Here is a 22,365-nt window from a genome sequence, read left to right as displayed (position 1 = left end):
CACGGTCCGGGTGGGGGGCGTGGAGTGCTGGTCACTGAACCCACTCAGTGGGATCGCCATGTCTAAAGGGGCCAGAAGGGAGCCATCAGAGTGCCGGGGTGGGGGGAGGGCATGAGAACAGGTCGGGGAAACAGAGAATAGGATCTAAATGATGGAGAGCGGGGAGGAGAAGGCGGCAGGGCATGAGGCAAGCGTGGCCTTGTGGCCAAATCCAGGAAGATCTGTCCTGCTTCTTGGGGGAGGGGACGGAACAAAAACAGAGTAGGTTTTTAAGGGTCTGGGTAAACACACACGAGACTAAACCCAAAAACGCCTTCCAGAGAAGCTGGAAGGTGTCCAACCCTCACCTCCGATGACACACGTGCAGACACACGCGCAGGGATCTAGTGATACGTCCTTAGCGTTTTACAGAAAAAGCCACTTCCCACACCAACCCTGGGAGGGAGCTACCATCACTCCTCCCACTTTACAAGTGAGGAAACAGGCTCAGAGCTTTTAGTGCCTTGTCTCGGCCCACAGGAAGAGGGAACACCGATGCCTCGTCTCCAGCCTGTGATGAAGGTAGATGAGACAAGGGACGTGGGATCAGGAGACAGGCCAGAGCTGCAGATCGGCAGGAAAGCACGGGCTCACGGGTTTGGGGAGACAGGTGACATCACCTTCACAGCGTGGGCGGAGGAAGGTCACCTGAGCACGTACCTTGTAGCCCAGTATGAGCCCGTTCTGGTCCTGCTCGGGCACCGAAGCCCACGTCAGTAAAATCTGGGTGGAGCTGACGGCCTCGGCTGACACATTTTCAGGGGCGGCTGAAGGAACTGCAGAGGATGAGTTAAATAGATTGGCACCCAAAGTCTAAAGGCTTCTGCTAATCAAGGTCTTGAAACAGCAGTGTGTTCTGAACTTTTGCAGTCCTCAGATTAAACCTGCACAGAAATGTAAATCTCTCTAATATTAGCAACAAATTCCACAGATCCTGGGTATTTAGGAGCTCAATTTTACCTGCGTCCACCCAGCAAGAAAATAAGCTTCGTCTGAGTCTTATATTAACTTGTGAGAACTGTGACTTTCATCCTAGATGGAAATCCTCACTGTCACACACCCGTTTACTGACATCTCCAAACGGGGCACTTTGTGCGGGGTAGGTGGGTAGAGAGGGGAGGGGAGGGGAGGGGAGGGGAGGTTTACCAAGTGCACATACCTGTGTGGGAGTAACAGGCCCCAAGAAAAGGGCAGCTCTCAGCACCCCCAGAGCCTCCACGGTCAAAAAGGAGAACACGTCAAGTTCACGAATCTCGTGGGTACATAACACGTGATGGGGCTGTGGCATCTTCTCAGTCACCCCCCAGGACCGCCCTGTGGGCTGGTTCACTCTTTCATCCATTCGCCCATCCATCCATTCGCTCACTCACGAGTAAGTACTTCCTCCTCATGGCACAGCCACTCTGAAGGTGACTCTGTTAGTCAGTTAGTCTGAATCCGGAAAGTAACGTGTGTTTGCACGACGACAGTGCTCCCAACCTGTGATTCCTAGAACTCCTACCCTGAAGTGATTTGGCCTTTGTTGTGGGTTGAATTGTGTCCCCTCAAGCTCGAATGCTGGAGTCCTGACCCCACTACCCAGAATGTGACCTTATTTGGAAACAGGGTTGTTACAGATGTAATTAATAACATGAGGTCACACAGGGGGAGTGTAGGTCCTAATCCAATAGGACTGGTGTCCGTATGAGAAGAAACAGATGTGCACGTGGGGAGAACCCCCTGGCAGGACTAGGCTTGTGCTGTCACAGCCCAGGAGCTTCTGGAAGCTGGGGGCTGGCTGTGACAGACCCTCCCGGCCCCTCTAGAGGGGGAGTACGGATCTGCTGACACCTCGGTCTCCATCTTCTGGCCTCCAGAACTACGAGAGAATATATATCTGTTGTTCGAAGCCACCAGTTTGGGTCCTTTGTTACTGCAGCCCCAGGAAATGAACACAGGCTTTAAGAAAAACCTGCCAGGATTCACGCTGGGCCTGGAAGAGGCGCTGCTCCGTTGTCGCAAGCTTGACCTGGTCGTTCCCACAACTGGCAGGTCTGAGATGGAGAGAAGAGGAGGCCCAGCAACAGGCTGCCACCTCACAGGGCGAGCTTCTGGGGGGACACTGAACCTGGGCTCAGCCACCTCTGTCCTGGGAGGGCTGCAAGCCCCCGGAAAGGGCGACTTCCCTGGCTCGATGCCCAGGAGGCAGTGGCCCCCCTCTCCTTTGTCCACTTGCTACACTGACTGTCCTCAGAACTCAGGCACCAGACCGGCTGCCAGTGCCCACAAGACAGAGATGCCACTGTTGGTGCCTGTTAGTCCCAAGCACAGGGGCCCTCCTGGCATTTCTGGAGAGAGAAGATGCAAGTCAGCCCACTGGGCCGATAAAAGTTTTTTCTTCCCAAATATGTCAGTTGAGAGTCATTCATTCCGTCATTCAGTCATTCAACAAAAGAATATTAATTTATTTGAGCAGATACGTGTCGCAGGAAAAGAATCTTCATGGTTTCCGGTTAACTCAGCCCCCTGAAGGGGAGCACGCTTGCCACACATGCCACCCTGTGCCCCCTGCCTCTGGCGGTGGCTCCCATGGCGTCACCTGTGCTCTCTGTGCCCCCACCGGGTGTCGTAACTTCCGAGGCAGTTACCAGGACACTGTTTACACCCATGCTTATTTTACAAAAAACCGAGGGATAAGCTGGCACCTGGAATCAACTGTGAATTAAAGGAGTCATTATCGTTCAAAGAGAAGGTAAGCCTCCCATTTATCTAACTTCGTTTTCTGACTTTATTTAGAATCAGGTGAGAGCAGAAAATATACTCTATGCCCAAGACACTAGTGCTATGTTCTAAACTCCCATCCCTGTCTGTGAAGAGAGAAGCCATTGTCATAGCAACACAAACGGTCAACCTCTCAATCCTTAACTGCTTCCTTCGGGTTAATCTTTGAAACCATAAATGCCCAATTCTCACTGTAGATCTACAAAGAATAGCTGATTTTCTAAGATTCAGTGACATGTGCATCCATTTACTGGCAGGCCATCCACATCTCCAGAGAATGAGGGCAACCCTGTGATCCCAGCAACTCAGCCCCGGCGCCTAGAACACAGCTGGTTTCCTAATGAGAAGACAGGCGGAGAAAATCGCAGGGTTGAGGATGAACATTTCAGCTGATTCGAGTCCCACCAGGATAAACTCTGCCATCTAATTACAAAGTATTTATGTTTTTAAGATTTGAAAAAAAAAAATCTTACTCATTACCTAACTTGAAGGAGATTCAACTTCTTTCCCAGCCTGATATCTTGAGTTTTGAGACCATCCCAGAATCTCCCCTTTCATTAAAAACAATACCACTTAAAATGCGTTTTTCCTTCAGTTGCTCTCTCTTCTCTACAGGGTTTCTCACCCCTCAGCTCACAGCTACTCCTCATGTAGTCTCTTTGATTTTTAGGGCCTCATTTACCCTTATAATACATTATAATATATCATAAGGGGTCATGAAACCAGCTTGACTACACTTCAAAACTGGAAACCTCATTTAAATGTGGTTCAAGACGTTCTGCTCGGTGCCTCCATCGCTGGCTTTCAGCGTCTGCGCACCGTGCTGTTTCTAAGCACTGATGGACGGCTATCTTCACGGAGGTGACGCTGGGTTCCAGAGGTGGGAGTGCAGCCCTCCTCTCCCCACCAGTTCTCTCCAACCCCTCTCCGTCCTCATCAGTGATGGTGGTAGCACTCCGCCAGTGGGCCCGTGTAGCCCCTTCACCCTCTTTGTCCAATGCTGGGCAGTGATTGGCAGGACAAGTCATCCGAAGGGGCTGAATTCTCTGCTGGGGAGGCTACCTGCCCAACCTCGGCAGCACCAGGGAAGGCAAGATATCAGAGCTGCCACAGCTGGGAGGGGCTTGTGGGTCAGAGGTGAGAAGCTTCCTGTGGCAGAAGGTTCTGGAAGCTCCATTTGGAGGTTGGGGTACTGAACCCCTCCAGGACCAGCCCCAGATGGAGGGGCCAACATGACAGCACCAGTTACCCTAGAGGAGAGAACAGCCCATAAGGGGTCCCAAGGAGCCCACTCTTCTGGTATTAAAAATATCTGAGGGCTTCCCTGGTGGTGCAGTGGTTGCGAGTCCGCCTGCCGACGCAGGGGACACGGGTTCATGCCCCAGTCCGGGAGGAGCCCACATGCCACGGAGCGGCTGGGCCCGTGAGCCATGGCCGCTGAGCCTGCGCGTCCGGAGCCTGTGCTCCGCAACGTGAGAGGCCACAACAGGGAGAGGCCCGCATATCACAAAAAAAAAAAAAAAAAATCTGAAATCTGAACCACCCATATCTTGAAATGAAGATCAATAACCCTATTATCAAGTTGTAATGGAAACACCTGCTGAACCAAAACCGTTCTCTTCTCCAAGAGATATGTGTTGGACCAAAACGTCTCACTGAACAAACATTCAGTTAAAAACGAAAGATAATTTTCTGTAAGCCATAACCCTCAAAAGAAGAAAGAACGGGATAGCTGGCAAAGCAAAGTGTAAGCTGTAGGAACAATTCTCCCTCGAGATCAGAAGCTTTCTCAGCAAGCGAACTATGAGTCTGGCCACAGTCAGCCCCGCTGGCCTGCACGTGGTCCTCTTCTGGCCACACGTACACACATCTGTCAACCGAGACAAAAGCGAGCCCACAGTGCTTTTCTGGATACAAAATCTATACCTCAGACAACGACACTGTTCGGCAAAGTCTTTTCAGAGTCCACGTAAGAGACGATCCAAGATTGTCTGAGGAGAGCAGAGGTAGAAGAAAACACTGGAGTGAGTTCACACATAGAGCGATGGCCTCTGACCGCCGGAAAGATGGCCGCGCGGCAGCTGGAAGGATTTTTACAAAAATAGAGTCTCAGTGCAGCAGTTTTGCCACTGGTTTACTTTGTTCTTTGAAAACTTACCCCAAAGTATTATTTTCTGTTTTGAATGACACTTTCTTCATCTTTACGTAACACTTAGTTTGTTGTTTTCTGAACAATATCCTTGGAAAGTGTAGCCAGGCGTACAATTTGAGGTTGACAGTTATTTACTTTCAGCTCCTTCAAGACCATTATTCCATTGTCTTCTGGCCTCTCTTGTTCTTGAGAAGCTGGCTCCAAATGGTCTTTGTGGGTAAGATGCCTTTGCTCCAGATGTCTTTAAGATTGCTCTTTGGCTTCCGCATTTGCAGGTGTAGTGCAGTGCATCTTGGTGCAGACTTATTTTTATTTATTCTGTTCAGGATTCACGTCTTCAGTCAGATACATAATGTCTTATATCAGTTCTGGAATTTCTCGGCCATAATCTCCACGTATTTCCTCCCTCTCACCCCCCCCCCACCACCTTTCTCTTCTGAGTCTCATTAAATGTATGTTGGACCTTCTCATTCTGTTCTTTATGTCTCTTAACCTCTCTATCATACTTTCAATCTTGATGTCTTAGCACTGTATTTTGAGGGTTTTTTTTACTCATTTGCAGCTTCCAGTTTGGTAATTCCCTCTTTATCAGTGTCTAACCTACTTTTTACCTCAATCAGAGTGGTTTATTCAATGACTGTGTTTTTCCTAAAAATAAAAACAAAACTGTTTAAAATGATATTTTAATCTCTACTTAAAGTTTTCATGCTTTCCTTTAATAATTAAATACTTTAATATTTATTTCCAGTTTTACTGAGATATGATTTGTATATAACATTGTGTAAGACTGAGGTGTACAACATACAACATGTTGCACATTTTAATCTCATACACTGCAAGATGATTACCACCATAGCATTTGCTAACGCCTCCGTGAGGTCACGTAATTACTCTTTGTTTTTCTTTTTTGTGGTGACAATGTTTAAGATCTATTCTCTTAGTGACTCTCTCTCTCTCTTTTTTTGAATTATAACTGACATACAGTATTATACTGGTTCCAGTTGTACAACACAGTGATTCAGTTCTTAATTTTCTATAATCACTATGCTGTACATAAGGTTACTCAGAACTTACTCATCTTCCTACTAAAAGTCTTTTATTAATTTAAATGTACTTATTACAGTTTGAGGTGTCCAGCGTGGAAACAGCTGCTGGGAGGTGCTGGCTTCCCCTGGCTGCCCTCGCGTCCCACACGGGCTTCCAGGGTGACCTCTCCGCTTTTGTACCTGTGGAGCCTTGAGAAGACAGGACACACCCTGGGCTCAGGAAGCCTCCGAGGAAACAGCTAAGTCACAATGGAGCTAGCTCACCGTCTCAGACTTTCTACCTTCTTCTCACCCCTCGTTGGGCGGAGGTCAGGAAGGTATTGAACAGCACCCCCCCCGCCCCTGCCCCCCACGGGATACGTCAAGCACTGGGAGAGCATCATGGGTAAGGGGATGGTGAGAGGAGCAGAGACGTTCTTCCTTTTCAGGAGAAAACCTCACTATTTCAGACTAGTGGAAAGAGCTGTCCTGTGCGTCCTTAAAGTGTTAGCAACACTTTCCTCTGTTTCTACAAACTCGAACCAGGCCAGTAAGGGTCCTGCAAACCATGTTGACCACAAAGCCTAGAAGAAGAGCATTCTCCAGAGAGACCACTGAAAGTTTTCCTTTCCTTCCTGACCGTGAGCGGTGCCCCGAGCCCTGCGGACGTGAGCAGAGGGGTGTGTGCCGTTTCTGGGCAGGTGTTAAGACACAGGTGCGCCCACCCTTTGCTCATTCTTCCCCTCCGGCAGCTGCATGCAGATGGCGGTTAATTTACAGGACAGCAGAGCCTGGGTCCTTGAGTCACCTCATGGACGAGAGCCACCCAACAACAAGAACACCCATCTTAGGCGGTAATGAGAGAGAAATAAACTACCGTTGTGCTAAAGCACTCGAACTTCTGAGGGTCTATTTTCTAGCGCAGGGGAGGCTCAACACATCACACGCATGACTTTATCAGGAGGAGGTCCCGAACACCTTGCGTTATAAAGATCTCCTTAGAGTCTCTGTACACTCCTACTTTTCATCACTGGTGGTGAGAATTACCCCTAATTAAAAAGGTAATAATGCGAGTCTAGCCCCTGGTAGAATTCATCATCAATTTCAAAGCAGCGTCATGGGCTCTAATGCAGTTGGACCTAATTACTCAGGAAAGTGTCAACACAGACACGGCAGGGGAGTGGGGGATGAGCCAGCGAGATGCCAGTGACAGTGCGGACGCTCTGCTCGGTCTCCAGGGAGACACGGGGAGGGCCCTGCCGGCCCTCGTCTCACCTGACTCCCGTGTCCGGCCCCGCACGGACTCGCTCCAGGGCCCGGCCCCGATGGCGTTGAAGGCCTGCATCTGCAGCTCGTACTCTGTCCATTCCTCCAGCCCCTCGACCGTGAGCTCCCTCTCCAGCCGGTCGCTGATGACTTGGGCCAGCGCAGTGGACGGGAGGTCGGGGCGCCAGCACGTAACTCTGTAGCCCACGGACTCGGGGTTCCCATTGTACTGTGAGTCGGGCAGCGGCTGGAAGTGGACAACAGCCCGCGGTGAGCCAAGGTCTTGGAGCCGCCCCCCGTGAGGGTCTCCATGCACGGGCCTGTCTTAGGGGGCCAAGTCCACGGAAGAGATGTTCTGGGGTGAATATGCTTATGACCTTTATTCTACTTTCCCCTGGAACTTTTCTTCTGTTAATTAAATGAAGTCCTTTCAGTAACTTTGGCTGGACATAATTTCTTTTAATGCATTTCAGCTTAATTTTGTGGGGAAATGTTCTGATTCAATATCAACCTGGCTCTCTTACAAATACTGAGTATTGGTTCCGTGTCAACCTGGCTTAAGGACTTAAGGGGTTCAGCCTGTAGGGCCAGCAGCTTTCCTCCCCAAAGAATATTCCTCGGTTCCAAGAAGCCAGTGAGTCGTGCTACTAATTAAAGACAGCTGGGGCTGGCCTGGGTCCAACACCGACTGTAAAATGCAGTACTTCCTGGTTTAACGGTGAGATTAGTTTGGACCGGGACAAGGCAAGACTAGGAAATGACTAAGCTCTGGGCTCCCACGCAGGTCCCCCACCTCCCAACTCACCACCCAGCGGAGCCGCAGGCTGGTCTCGCTTGCGGTTCGGACGGTGATGCTGGTGGGGGCCACGTCCGGGGGGGCCTGCAGGGTCTGGATGACCCGCGAGGACTGACTGAAGGGGCTGGCACCGACGACATTCACCTGCCTCATTCGGAACCTGGAAGCAAAGCCGACGACCGGAGTTACTCTGCGCAAGAGGTAATGTGGGAGGACGGAAACCCGCCCACAACTTCCAGGGCTATGAGGTGGGCGGGGGCAGATACGTGTCTGCCCGCATCACAGAGGCCATCGCTCAAGGCCGCGCTCTTTCCACCTGGTTTCGTTAAAAATGTGAATTACGTATATGGCCTCTTTCCCTAAAAGCCTCCACAGAATGGTAAATGCACCGCAACTCAGCAATTTCCCGTTCCAAGGGAAGCGTGACTGGATGGGTTACGTGGCCACAATCTGTGCCATCAGATGCCCTTGGCTGGTTCAAGTTTAGTGCGAGACCAGGGGACTAGAGCTCAAGTAGCTCTTTAACGGAAGTGGAATGTCACAATGTCGCTACCCGATGACAGCTTTGAAATTCCAGCGTCTCTTAATGACCAAGGGTGCCCTGCAACCCACTCTCTGTTGGTTCAGGAGACGAGCAACGGCCCCAGACTCCACACCCTGCGACTCTCACCCCATCGCTGACTTGCCTTTTTCCTTGTCTGTAAAACGAGGGTGGAATTAGATGTTCTTTAAGGTCGATGTTAATGTTCTCAGTTTTTCTCTCTTCTTTATTAACATGTACAACTCTTCGAATTGAACTTATATACCAAATACCCTAAGTAGACACACATATTAATTATAGGGGCTTCCTAAATTTACGTGATTTTAAGACAGGTTCGCTGATCTCTAATCACACTTTCTGATCTTTGAAGTAACTGTACAGCTTATACTAATTTCCCACGGCAAGTCTTGCATCCCAACAGGTCATTTTACGCTGAATGTTCTTCTCTAAAAACAAAAGTGTATCTTGATTCATCTGCTCTAGTCTTAGGAAGGATGGTAAAAGGAATGTAAGTTAAACAGCATCCCTCATCAGGTTTTTTCCAGAAACCCTAAGCCTGCTACATTGTACTGAAAAAGTGTCCTTCGCAAAAAGATGGAAAATCTCACCTTTTACTCCCTGAATTAGTGACTCTTAGTCTTTTGTTCCCCGATCTTATGAAATGTATCCATCCTGGCAGAACAGCGACTTTATCAAACTCAGCATCTGGTGATAACTGGAAATTCCACCTCCTTCAGTGACCTTATGGGGGAGTCACGATGTCTCTACCAGCCCATGACCACCCTACCCTTCGTTAAGGCCAAGGATGTACTGCCTGGATAGGTTTCAGGATCAAGGAGCAAAGGTTAAATGGCACATTAAGTGCTTGATTACTGCTAGTCCTGGGCGGGGAGGGGGAAGCAGAAGGGTACTCTGAGGACGCCTGCTTTGTGTACACACAGCACGGTAACAGTCCCCAGAGGTCGTGGAGTTTTGTAAGGAAAAGCACCACATCTCCAACCACGTGGGCCTTGGCTACTGAGCCTAATGTACCAGCCATGCTGCTGGCTGCCTGGTCAGCGGCGTTGGTAGTAGGGGGCGTGGCTGACCTAGCATCGGGTACCACCTCCCTGGAATAACACTCGACCGTGTCTCGTGCCCCGAAAGGTTCAATTTACTGTTACGGCCACCTGGAAGTGTCTCGCTTACACTCATGCAGCCAGGTTTCACTACTGCAGACGGGGCCACCTGTGGGGGGCACCCCCTTCCTTGTGCGGGGTTCACGGCCCGCCGCTCTCACCTGTAATGAGTGTAGGGCGTGAGGTTCGGGATCTGCAGCGTCTGGGCGTCAGGTTCATTCTCCTCCTCGTAGAGGGTAACCCACTCTTCCTCGTCGCCGACGGCTCCGACCTGGGGAAGGGAGGTCTTGGGACCAGCTGGACGACACAGGGCGGAGGCTGCCATTCATGTACGTGCGGCCGCCCAGTGTCCCCCACGAGTGGGGCGAGTTGAGTCCTGCGTGTGCACACCCCCAACTTGTGCCTCTGAGACGTGGGCTCCTCTGTCCCTGCCACTTGGTCTGGGGGGTTTCAGTCACCAGCTCACAGTCAGGACCTGGGCACAAGTACCCGAGCGCTCTGAGGCCGCGGGTGCAGGAGAGGACCTGGCCGTCGGGTCCTTCATTCCTGCTGAGGGGATAACTCGTCAGAGAAGACCTTCCCAGGACCCCACGGGACCTGGGTGGCCGGGTGTCCTCACGGAGGGTTCAGAGCCACTTCCACTGCAGCCGAGCAGGGGCCTCAGCCTTTCCCGCTCCCACCCTGACCCCTTCTGCCCAAACACACACCAAAGACACCGGCGCTGGCCGGGACACCGGAGGTCCTTCCGCAGGGGACTCGCTGCTGAGGTGGTAAGGACCCGCCTCGGGGCACAGCTGGGCCCTTTCCAAGTGGGGCGCCCTGCCCGCCCTCTGGTCCTGCCCAGGGACCCACTCCTGCTGACTTTATTCCCCGTCCGTGAACTTCCCGTCCAGTCGGCTGCCCTGGAGGTATTTTCACGTGGCTCTGACCCTTCCAGGACCACCCAGCCTGCCCCCGAGCCACACATCTCGTGGTTCTCGCCACCTTCTGAGGCAGCTTTGAATTCTGCCTGCCCCAGTCTCTGTGCCCCACTCGCGCCGCCTTGCAGAGCCCCAGGGCCTGTCCCCGCAAGAGAACAACGGAGGGACACGAGTCACCACGAGCCAGGGAAGCCTCTGAGTTCTCTTCATGTCCCTGCATCCCTGTCCCAGGCAGGCTGGCAGGTGGTCATGGGAGGGTGGCACGAGAATTCAGACGACCTTGGTAAACTGGAGAAACGGACGCGGAGGATGAGAGGGGGACAGCAAACGTGGGGCCGGGCGGCACGAGTCCCCAAGAAACTGAACGCAAAACTCCAAATACCCTCGACTAAACACGTGGAAGTGGCTTGGCAGCTCCTCAAAAACCTAGAACCACCACATGACCCAGCGGTGACCCAGAAGTGCAAACCGGTTCTCTCGCGAGTCCTTGTACACACACGTTCACGGCCGCTCTGCTCGCAGCAGCCAAGGGAAGAAGCAGCACGAGTGTCCATCAAGGGATGATGGAGAAGCAAACCGCGGTGCAGACACAGGATGGACGCCACTCAGCCGAGGCGAGGAGGGGCCCCGACACCTGCTACAGCGTGGGCAGGTCTCGAAAGCGTGATGCTGAGAGAGAGGCCAGACCCCAAAGGCCACGTACCGTATGATTCCACTTCATAAGATATGCAGAATAGGTAAACCCACGGACAGGGGAAGGGGCGTGGCAGCCTGACGGGCACGCGGGGCTGGGTGGAGCCCGGCAAAGGTTTCGGAACCAGACGGAGGCGGTGGGTGATGCCGCAGAGGCGCTCACTCGTGAACCGTACAGGCTAACACGGTTCGCTTTATGTTTATCGTGATTTCACCTCGGTTAGAAAGCATCAGAATAAAATATGGGGTGACCAGCCACAAACACATGGTGGGGAAAGGGCAGGAGGCCAGAGCGGGTAACGAGCCCGGGAAGCAGCGCAGCAGCGAGCCGCCCAAGGGACATCGGGAGGACGCGGCCGGAGTCCGGGGCCCCTCACCGAGGCGGCCAGCTCTCCGCGTCTGCAGCGCGGGACCCCACAGAAGGGGCTGCGGGTCGGCTGTGGGGCTTTCGCTCTGATGAGTGTAACCTACAAGTGTCGGGTGGGGACACCCGAGGTCACCCCCCCCCCCGCCCCCAGCAGCGCTCTGGCTTCTTTTTAAAAGACCTGGATTTGAATGGAGGCCGCATTCTGGGGGCTCAGGTGGGTGCCGCGTGTCTCCGCAGACCCCGCCTGCCGCTCTACCTGCGGGCCCAGCCGTCACGACCTAATGGCACCATATAGTCCCAAGCGCCCGCGTGTCTGCAAGACGCACCCAGCCCTCCGCTCCTTCACGCGGCCGGCGAGCTCCTTCGGGTCTGGGCAGCACCAGGCCTTTGGGAAGCCCCCATGAACGGGACCCCCTCGCCCCCCACTATCCCCCCCCACAGGCCGCCAGAAGGCTCCTTCCACGTGCCCCAGCGCAGGCAGGGCTGATCACACCCAGTTCTCGCTCAAACACAGCGCGTGTCGAAGATCCGTGCTGCTCACGGATGAGGGAAGCAGCAGGTGCGAAGGTGGCTCAGGGGAGAGCGCCCGAGGCGGAGTCTGAGTCAATGCGGGGAAGGAAGCTGCAAGGAGACGGCAACGTGCGACGTGAAACCGGTTAGAAGAGTAGCACAGCGGCCACCTCTGGGTGTGCGGCTTCTACAGGTTTGCAGCTCACTTCACAGGGTCTGGGCCAAATCCTAAACAGGAAGTCAAGCACAGTCAGAGTCCTTAAGGCAAAGGAGCCTTAGGCGGACCTACTCAGCAAGGCTCTAGTTCTGGCTGGCGCCTGCAACCTCCGGCCCGCAGGCCGAACCCGGCCCACCTCCTGCTTTGTAAATAAAGTTTCACTGGCGCTCGGCCTCGCTCGCCGGTTCGTGTACGGCCGGCCCCACGTTCATGCTCTCGCAGTGGAGCCGCGAAGCTGCAGTGGAGACCCCCTGGCCCCCGAACCTATGTGTTTACCACGCGACCTACCCTGCCTGCGTCCCGCCACAGGGCACGCGGTGTGCCTTCCGCCTCCTCCCGAGGCGTCTTCCACGCTTGCTGTCACTTGTCCCACGAGCCCCCAAGGTGGGTCCAGGGTCTGACTCGCCACCGCAGCCCCAGCACCTCCCCCAGGGTCCAGCCCAAACTCGGGGCCCGACCCGTTGGTTTAACGCACGAATGAACACACAGACAAACGTGTGTGTGACTTCCAGGGCAGTACTGAAAACGGGCCGCCTGGCACTGAGCTCCAGAAACAAATTATTACCGAAAACATGACTGTAGTTCTAGACCTCGGCGGCGGCGGGGGTTAAATTTCTACAATAAAAGGGTTACATTTGGATCTAAAGAGACAGGAGCCTTCTCAGTGCGGAAGGGGAGTCCTCTGATCCCTGCTGGGCTCCTTGGGCTCTCTGGTTGGATTTCAAGACCATCACGACGACGGACTTTCTAGAAGCAAGCGGCCGCTCCCTGCGATGCGCTAGGCAGAGAGTGTGGCCGGATTCTTTAAGGATAAAACCGACCCGAGCTCCGTGGGGAGGCTGGGATTTTAACAATTTCTTCCTTCTTTTTCTTTTAATGCTGACAAACAGCACTTTACAATACTTATTACAAGAGCAGAAGTGCCACGCGTTTCAAATGCCACTCAGCGGGGGTGGCCATTAGGGCCCACCGAGAGCCCGCTGTCCTCTGCTAAAGCCCCCGGGGAGGCTGCCCCACTGCCCACCTCTACAGGAGGGCTCTGGGCCGCTGCTCCCACGGCCCGCCTGCACTTGGCGCCTTCGGACACGCCTGCTCTTTTAGTTCCTGGGGTCCCAGACCCCGCCAGCCTCGCCAGGTGGTTTTTCCATCAGAGCCCGAGTTGCCACGGCCGCCGTTGCCACGATGAGCTCAGCAGCCGGAGGCCAGGGATCAGTGGCCACTCGGAGGACAGGCATTAACCTGGCCCACAAGGTAACTGCACGTGGCGACGCAGCACGTGGACCTGCAGCTGTGCAGGGAGACGACGAGCCGGACGGGGAGGGTGGGAGGCAGCAGCTCTCCTTTCATCCAGAGCTAAGGAGAGGGGAAAAGATGCGCCAAGAATCCACCCTATGGAAACCTGCCAAACGCCGGTGTCAGGAGGGAAACCTGCCTGCCAAGCAACCTGCACAGCTCCCGAGTCCCCTCGGGCTCTGAGCTGTGTCCCCATGCCTGAGCCAGTGGAGCCTCCCAGGGAGCCCCAGACAGCTGGGGCCCCTCCGCGTGGCACTGCTGGCAGATCGCGGCACAGCCAGGAGGGGACTCAGGGTGGACAGGGCTCGAGGCCAGTTCCCGAAGAGTCTGGACAGCCTGCGACCCTCGTGAGCTGGTGGGGGTGGGGCGGGGTGCCTCTGGCACTGACTGAGTTTTCCTGTTCCGAAACAGCCAGAAGCAGGGTCCCTGCCCTCCCCGCTCCCCGCTCCTCCCCAGTACCTTGCTAGTTGCTTATTCATTTACTTTTTAACTATTTAACACTCTTTTTTTTTTTGCGGTACGTGGGCCTCTCACTGTTGCGGCCCCTCCCGTTGCGGAGCACAAGGTCCGGACACGCAGGCTCGGCGGCCATGGCTCACGGGCCCAGTCGCTCTGCGGCATGTGGGATCCTCCCGGACCGGGGCACGAACCCGTGTCCCCTGCATCGGCAGGTGGACTCTCAACCACTGCGCCACCAGGGAAGCCCTTTACCACTCTTCTTATGTTCGGAAGCAGGAGGGCTGTGAAATGACCATTTGGTCCTCTGCCTTAAACGTCCCTCGATCTCAAATGCTCCTCTCCTGGGTCTGTGACCCTGGGTACTCCTGGCCCCGTCTGGCTTCCCAGCCACCTCTCCTCTGCTTCCTCCTTTGCCCGCAGTGACCCCGAAACAACATCTTCCCGGGTCTGTCCCGGCCCCTCCTTTCTCCCCTCAGCAGTGTCCTCCTTCCTCCTGGCATTTGGCGTCCTTCCATGAGGACGGCTCAGACCCCGGCGCGGCCTTCGTGCCTCTTGACCGCCGGGAGGACGTTCCTGCTTCCAGCCTCTGAGCCAGGGCCTCACCCCCAAGGCCTGCTGCCCACCCCCCTCCATCTGCCCGATGCTGGGAGGCCCCTCAGCCTGTCTTACCTTCACTTGATTTCACTGACAGGACCCCAGTTTAGAAGCTCCTGACCGGTCGCTTGAACTATTTGGATAGTCAAGCTCAGTGACTTAAAAGAAAAGAATGACATCTCTTAGAAAAGCCTCTCTTCCTCAGAACAGACCAAAGTTCAGGGCCGCCGGCTAGCCTGCCCTCGCGTCCGGTCATGGCCACTGGCCTAGCGAGCCTGCTTCCCTGATGAGCAGCTAGAAAGTCACAGGTCAGATGGAGCCCCCGGCTGTTGATCTCAGGAAGGCCCCCCTTCCCCATCGGTCACCCTACACAGCCCAGCCTACAATGCCCACAGCACTCAGGCCTCAGAAATTTCTGGGCCTCACCTGTTGCGGCCATAAAGTGAGAGACCGAGTCGTCATCCAGGCTCCACTGAACGGCCTTCACTGTCTGCAGACTCGAGGCCGACCCCCCAGTCTCGCCTCCCCCGCTGCGCGCCTGGGTTTTTGCCACCTTACCCACATCCCCTCTGAAATATCCGTCCAGGAACCAGTTTTTCCATAAAGTCCTCCCCTACCCAAGAAAAGGCTTCTCCTGGAAGCCACATGTGCACGCACGACTGTCCCTGCACTGGGGGCCCCTGGGGGCCTGCCTCCCTTGAGTCTGTGGGCCCCCTGTGACTGGCCCAAGCCCCACACACAAGAGCGGCTCCACGACACCTGGCGGCTCGGGACCGGTCTCGGCACCCCGCCCGCCCTCCAGCCGCAGTCTCCGTCCGTCCTGCCGTGGGACCCCGGACCCCTGGCTCCTCTCCTCCCTGCCTCGACAGCGAGGCTGGCCTCCTCCACGTCTGTCACAAGTGTGGGGGGACGGCATCTGTGTCTGTCCCTTCTCTCCCGTGAGACACAAGGCCTCTCAAGGACAAACAGGACTGCCCACGCCATCCTGCGCCCCGTGGCGGGAGTTGGTGCCACTTTCTAAGATCCTGCAGTGCCAGCGAGGAGCGGGGTGCGTGTGGAGGGTCGGGAAAGGGACTGGGACACCGGAACCGGCCCGACACATGCTCGTGTGATGCGGGGACCCGGCCCTGGGCTCCGAAGTGAAGGTCCGTCGGGAGACTCTGCTGGGGTGAAGCGTGGGGAGTGCCGAGACACCCTGGTACATGCTCAGAGACCAGGAGACGCAGGCTCTTGCCGACGTTTTCGGACACAGACAATCTCCACCCTTAGTAAAATGCTGCAGGCTGCTCGCACCGGCTCCTGCCTCCCCTCCGGTCTCGCCTCCCATCACCACCAGCTCACACGGGGCCCGACCATGCAGCTGCTCAGCCCTCACCACGTGTGTATCAGCCACAGTTCTAGTTTCTGTATTTCATGCCCTGACATCCGGGGCCTGGCTGACCCAGCTGGGACTGCCCCTCCCAGGGCAGCCGGGTCCTAGAGACAACAAACAACTCACCTGTGAGCACACCTTTCCAATGCAAACCAACCAACCCAGAGCCCTCACCCCACCCCCTCCTCCACGGGGCTCCCACACTCTGGACCACTGTCCCCCTGCCCTCGTCACCTAGGGCAGGTACCAGACAACCAGGGACGGGCCCTGTGCCCCAGAGCCTGCTGGAATGACCCAGACTAGCCAGTCCTCAGTCTGCCCATCCTGCCTTGTCCACTCCTTCCATGGAAACCACAGTGAAGTCTCTGGTCCACACTGCCCCCCTCTGCCCCCTGGGAGACCTTGGTGCTTCCTTGTGCGGCCCTGCCCGGCATCACGTGCTCCCTCCTCTTGGGATCTGTGAGAAACAAATGGTCTTTTCAGGGAGTTGTCTCCTGATCCATTGGCCTCACTCTACCTGAATAGAAGTGAAATTCACATTTTAAAACAGCGGGTGCCATGCCTTTCGCTCCGCTATTCTCCCTGTTTGGAATGCCCTGCTCCCCATCAAGATACTGTGCATCCTTCAAGGCCCAACTTAGAGTTCACCTCCTACATGGAGCCCTCCTTGATTACCCTGTTCTGTTACCCATTCTCTTTCTGCCACTGTCTTGGCAACATTTTTTATAACAATTCTCACAAGCGTCGTTTCTATTGGTTATTATATTACATCTCAATCATCCCTCCCACATTTCCGCCCAGATTGTGAGTTTCTGGAGGTGGGGACTAAAAGTTTTCCATCTTTGTAATCTAGTATGAAGCATGAATCCTGAAACCTATATGACAGTAGACGCTTAATAAACGTTTGCTGGATGAATGTATGACTAAATGAAACAAGTATAAAACCTAGTGACCAGAAAAATGAAACATACAGGCAGATCTAAAATTCCAACAAGAGAATTAGGATGGAAGAGTTTGAGCGGTCCTCAGAAAGAACAGGAAAATATCACTCTTGTAAAATTTAATTTAGTCTGACAGTTGTGATTTATATGTGCATTGACCTCTATTTTTTGAAAATGACGTTTGTAGTAAAACGCGTCCCTCAGTTGTACTTGAGTTGTCACTTACTCTGCAGCATTTTCTTCTCCTGTCTTATTTTTAAAAGTCCCATAATAGGACCTAAAAGGATCTGACAGGCTAATGAACAAAAAAGCCACTTCCAACCATTCGTCTTGTACAGATTTCCTACGCAAGTTGAGAAATAAAAGAGAAGAGTCATCGTAAGGGTGTTATTATGGACAATGAAGCCAACAATAAGCATTTTGGAATATCCGAGTGTATATTTCACCGTCACCTATCCCCTCGGTACCTAAGCGCTCAGGCAGAGACATTACACCAGAACAGAGCTGAAGCCCGTCTCGGCAAATTTACCCAGATGGCTGGGCCGTTGTTGAAGAAGCCATCAGAGGAGTGACAGCCCTCTCATGCATCTGTGACAGACGGTTCAGAAAAAATGTCACTCTTTTTCTTCCTATTATGAAAAAGAAATTCGGCCACAGTCAAGGCGTATTACAATCGAAATGGTGACAGATGCTTAGCGAAAGGGCCACAAGCAGCCCTAATGCCCACCCACACGGGGGGAAGGAGGAGAGAGAATTAGCAATCAGAAACCCCCAGCTCCAGACCTCGAAGTGAGGAGATAAAAAGCATCTGGCCTGTGACCCTGCCAGAGACCGAGCGCACCGTCGGAGGTAGAAGACACATAGACAAAGGGTGGAAGGTCTCTACTGGGAAAGGGGACCAGGGACGGCTGGACGCGGGATGGTTTTGGCTCCCTGTGACTACGCCCTTCCACCAGCAGCTCGCTGACCTTGGTGGGCCCAGCCTGGAGCTGGCCTGGCGGTCGGCTTGACTCTGCAGTGTCTCCCGGGGCTGGACCCTGCGTTGTCTCCATGGGCCTGTGCCAGGAACACTCCTAGTGCAAGGACAGTCCTTCCTCGGAGCCACAGCTACTCAAGCAGCTCTTTGAGTCCAAACATTTGCCTTGGCTTTAATATTTTTATTATGTGCTGTGTTTATTAAGTGCTTAATAAGTGTGAGTCCGACGCTGAGGCTCTCAAGGCGTTGTTACTCTCCCAACGTTTTCCAGAGGGAGCGAGGCCAGGAGAGGCCGCAGGACTCGTTCTGCGTGCCAGGTCCCCGTCCCTGTGGCCCTTGGCAGCGCGACGGGTCTCCTACACCCCCGGCAGCCTCGTGCCGAGGACGGCTCCTCTCTGATGTGCCCGGTTTCCGCTCTGGCACCGTCTTCGCTGGTCAGCCTGTCCCTCCCCGGCCTTCCTGGGGCCACGTAATTCCTGGCAGGCCCCAGCTGGTTCCATCCTGCGAACAGCCGAGCCCAGCTGAGGATGGAACACTGGATGCTGCCGGGCAGAGCCGGGCATCTGAGTATCTTGTTCCAGGGAACCTCCGATCTTCCTAAGCCTCGATGTTTCCCAACTTGCTATTTAACACTTTTATGGACTGTTAAAGAGAAAAAAATCACCGGGAATGCATACACAGCAAAGTAGACCGTTGAGAGCAACATTTCAGAGAGCTGCTTCCCCGACGTGGGCACACCTCCCCGTCCTCGTTCTAAAGGAGGGTCGTGAACGGAGCCTCCCCGGAGGCCCACGGCTGTCTGCTTCTCCCTCACTTGCCGTGAGGTTCCGGTGCCCTGTTTCTTCCGTGAGTCCCTCTTCCCTCCGCGCTGGAGATGGGGGCACCCAGAGGTCAGCTCGGGACTGGAACCCACCGGCCCTCAGCACGTGGGGAGTGGGTGCAGGCGTGGAGGGGACAGATGAGGCCTTGGACGGGCAGGAAGGCTCCCAACCTGGAACTCCCAGGCAGCGTGCTGGCTGCAAGCCCAGCAGCCTGGGCCTCAACTGTGACAAAACGAAGTGTTTTTCCCGAGAACTCAACGCCAGGAGAGATTTACTGGGAGAGGCCTGGACCAGGTATGATGGGGAAACACGGGGCCCCATACACCCCGAAAGCTTTCTCTCGGGGGAGCACGTCAGCAAAAGGAAAAGGAAACAAAGCCCGGCCTTCCACTCTTCAGCCCCTGATCCGGTCCCTTGGGGGGACATGTACTTGGGAGACAGAGCGTCACTCTACCCCGCACCCCGAGTTCTCCGCGGAAGGTGTGTCTCCAAATGCCACCGCCGCAGACACTGCTGGGCCACCTCGGGCATCTGTGAGCGCCTCGCCCGTGGCTGCTGGGCACTGGCCCGCCACCTCTGCTGCTCTGTAGTTATCTAGAGACCAGCACTCAGCAGCCCACGCTGCGTTTTATGAGCCCGTAACACTCCCTGAAACAGTGCCTGTTAAGAAAATGGCTCCTATTATGCACAAATAAGCACGAAATGGGCTTTTTCTTTACATTTTCGGATGGAACCAGCTTTATCTGCACCCAAGTGCTACCACCAGCATCTTCATTACAGAAAACCTTGCTCAGAGCAGCCTTTGGGGAAGCCCGGGTGTTATCTTGGCTATGAGACACAGCCAACAGCTGTGAACGGCGGGGCTCCCAGACTCACCGGGCCGGCAAGCAGGATCAAAGGAAAAGACGTCACATTTGCAATCGCCCCTTTTACCGCACTCCATGAAAGCGTGGGAGGAGATGTTTTGCTCACTCTACAGTCAAAGGTTACTAATTAAGCAAAGCATTACGGAACCAGAAATACCCATAAAAGCTGCTATTTATTTATTTATTTATTTATTTATTTATTTTTGCAGTACGCGGGCCTCTCACCGCTGTGGCCTCTCCCGCTGCGGAGCACAGGCTCCGGACGCGCAGGCTCAGCGGCCATGGCTCACGGGCCCAGCCGCTCCGCGGCATGTGGGATCCTCCCGGACCGGGGCACGAACCTGCATCCCCTGCGTCGGCAGGCGGACTCTCATCCACTGCGCCACCAGGGAAGCCCTGGTATTTAAGCTTTTAACCCACGTCTGAGCATCAGCTAATTACACGGCCTTTCAAGGGGCTCCTCCAGTGATGAGGATCTTTGGTTCCATAATTCACTGATGACAGCTCCAGGAACACAGCCTGCTCAGCGCACTTCAACAAACGGTCAGAATTCAAAGGAAACTTTTCTGCAAAGACGTGGATCAGAGGGGAGGAAAGCAAACGCCGTCCTGCCACAGAACGTTTTGGCAGGAGCCCAATCCTTGCTCCCGGGGGCTGCTCAGCCGTCCTCTGCCCCGGCTAACTGTCGAGGTCCCTGGGGACGGGGCTCAGATGTCACCCCCTTCGTGGGCCTCTACGGCCACCTGAAGGACTCCATCCCTCCTTCCTCGGCGTCCACCAGCACCCTGAGCAAACCTCTATAATCACCTCCCCACTTTCTACGTGATTAACCGCTAAGCGGCCGACTTCTTGCCGGCCTGCGTGCCCCCGAGCCTCACCCCTCCGAGGATCCCAGCCCGCGGCCAGGCACAGGGCAGGAGGCGACAACCGCTTCTTGGGTGAGACACTGGGTGAGCGAACGCTGGGGCTGCACTGCAGCACAGAGCGCCTGCCTGGGTGTGGCCTGCATCCATTTGAAGGGAATTGGGTGTGCAATATTCCAGAAGACATCACCTGTGCCAATCACGGTCTCTAGGGTCCCGTCGTGTTGAGTCTAGGAAAGTTGGAGCCTGCCTGGACCAGCAATGTGCCAAGACACCCTCAGAGGAGTAGCGGTGGTGCACTGAGGCTTCCCGGGGGACAACATGACATGGACATGGCCTCCCACTGCCCTGAGGGGCTGGCGGCCTTCTCAGAGGAGAGTTTACTTGTAAAGTACCTCATGCCTATAGAACGCAGAGCCATGCACATCTTAGATACATAAACATAACCAAATGTTCTAGTCCTCCAGCAGCCTGCAAGACAGGTGCCATCATTCCTGTTCTACAGCTGAAGGACCTGAAAGGGAGGGGCAGAGCTGGGGTTCAAGGCCCGGTCTCTCTGGCCCCAAAGCCTGCACTGTCTTTGTGTCACTGACAGTGTCGTTCTTCGTGCCACATGTCCTCAGGGACCTCGTCTGTGGCCCCTCCTGGGGGTGAGTCAGAGGACGATGCATGGAATGTGATGAGGCCAGGAGGGTGGCACAAGGAAAGATCTCTCAGAGGCTGCAGGTCTGTTCTCTACCTGGACGGGGCCATGTGCGTCTTAGGAGATGATGGGGGTGGGTCGAAGTATGCTCTGCCTTGAGTCTGCAGATAACTGAACACTGGCCTAGCAATGAAGTGCCTTTCAAGGCCTTCAAAGAGATGCCCATTCATTGATTTTTTTTTTTTTTTTTTTTTGCGGTACGTGGGCCTCTCACTGTTGTGGCCTCTCTCGTTGCGGAGCACAGGCTCCGGACGCGCAGGCCCAGCGGCCATGGCTCACGGGCCCAGCCGCTCCGCGGCACGTGGGATCCTCCCGGACCGGGGCACGAACCTGCATCCCCTGCATCGGCAGGCGGATTCTCGACCATTGCGCCATCAGGGAAGCCCCCCGTTCATTGATTTTTGAATGGACACCCTGCTGTAATATGCCTTCAAGGCTAGTAGGAACCGTTCACAGATAAAAGCAGGATTCGTTTGCCCCAGAATGGATATTCACGCTAACCTTTGCCACATCGTTGTGATATTTTCTTGGGATAACTTAGCATATGATTGAAAACCAGTTCCAACGAATTTGCCCGAGCGAATGGATTAGTACAACATAAACCAGGTAGCACTCTGTTGGTGGAGTCAGGGCAGAGGATGGAGGAAAGGGGCACCTCGTCCACGTGGCAGGAGGAGTCGTTACAGGGGCCGCGTGCGTGTCAGCTCTGGGGCGGGATCGGCTCGGGCCCCTACCCACCGAGTGACGGCATGCTCGACACATCCTCTAGTCTCCTCTTGGCCAGGAAACGTCTGTAACCCTCACCCCTGGGGTTTGGCACTAAGCTGCTTTTTATAGATGAACATTTATTCTCTAGGAATACTGAAACACAAATGGTTCAGATAACGAGTTTCAGGAGAAAAAAATCACCTTTTCGGTTTTGAAGTTCCAACCGTCTGCACCGCTAACGAGAATTTTTAGACTTGCTGAGCTAACGTTAAAATATTTTAGAAAGACTATTTCAAAGGGACCTCCAGTTCTGGAGATATGGCAGACTAGCTAATCCGAGAAGCCTCCGGCCCCAAAGCCAGAGC

The 22,365-nt window shown here is 54.5% G+C and overlaps 1 protein-coding gene across 1 annotated transcript in view; it reads right to left on the bottom strand.

Annotated features, from left to right (window-relative positions):
- The window catches only part of SDK1 (sidekick cell adhesion molecule 1), a 539,765-nt gene that overhangs the window by 97,210 nt on the left and 420,190 nt on the right, over positions 1 to 22,365 (bottom strand). Inside the window, exons 23-26 of the mRNA XM_065892294.1 lie at positions 9,859 to 9,968; positions 8,048 to 8,198; positions 7,252 to 7,489; positions 700 to 815 (exon numbers count right to left, since the gene is read on the bottom strand). Of these exons, the coding sequence (XP_065748366.1) occupies positions 700 to 815; positions 7,252 to 7,489; positions 8,048 to 8,198; positions 9,859 to 9,968 (615 nt within the window). The remainder of the gene's footprint in view (positions 1 to 699; positions 816 to 7,251; positions 7,490 to 8,047; positions 8,199 to 9,858; positions 9,969 to 22,365) is intronic.

Source organism: Phocoena phocoena, chromosome 15 (assembly GCF_963924675.1).
Source record: "Phocoena phocoena chromosome 15, mPhoPho1.1, whole genome shotgun sequence".
NCBI classification, from domain to species: Eukaryota; Metazoa; Chordata; class Mammalia; order Artiodactyla; family Phocoenidae; genus Phocoena; species Phocoena phocoena.
Note: the sequence above shows the minus strand (reverse complement) of the source record. Positions and strands in the feature narration are given on the sequence as shown.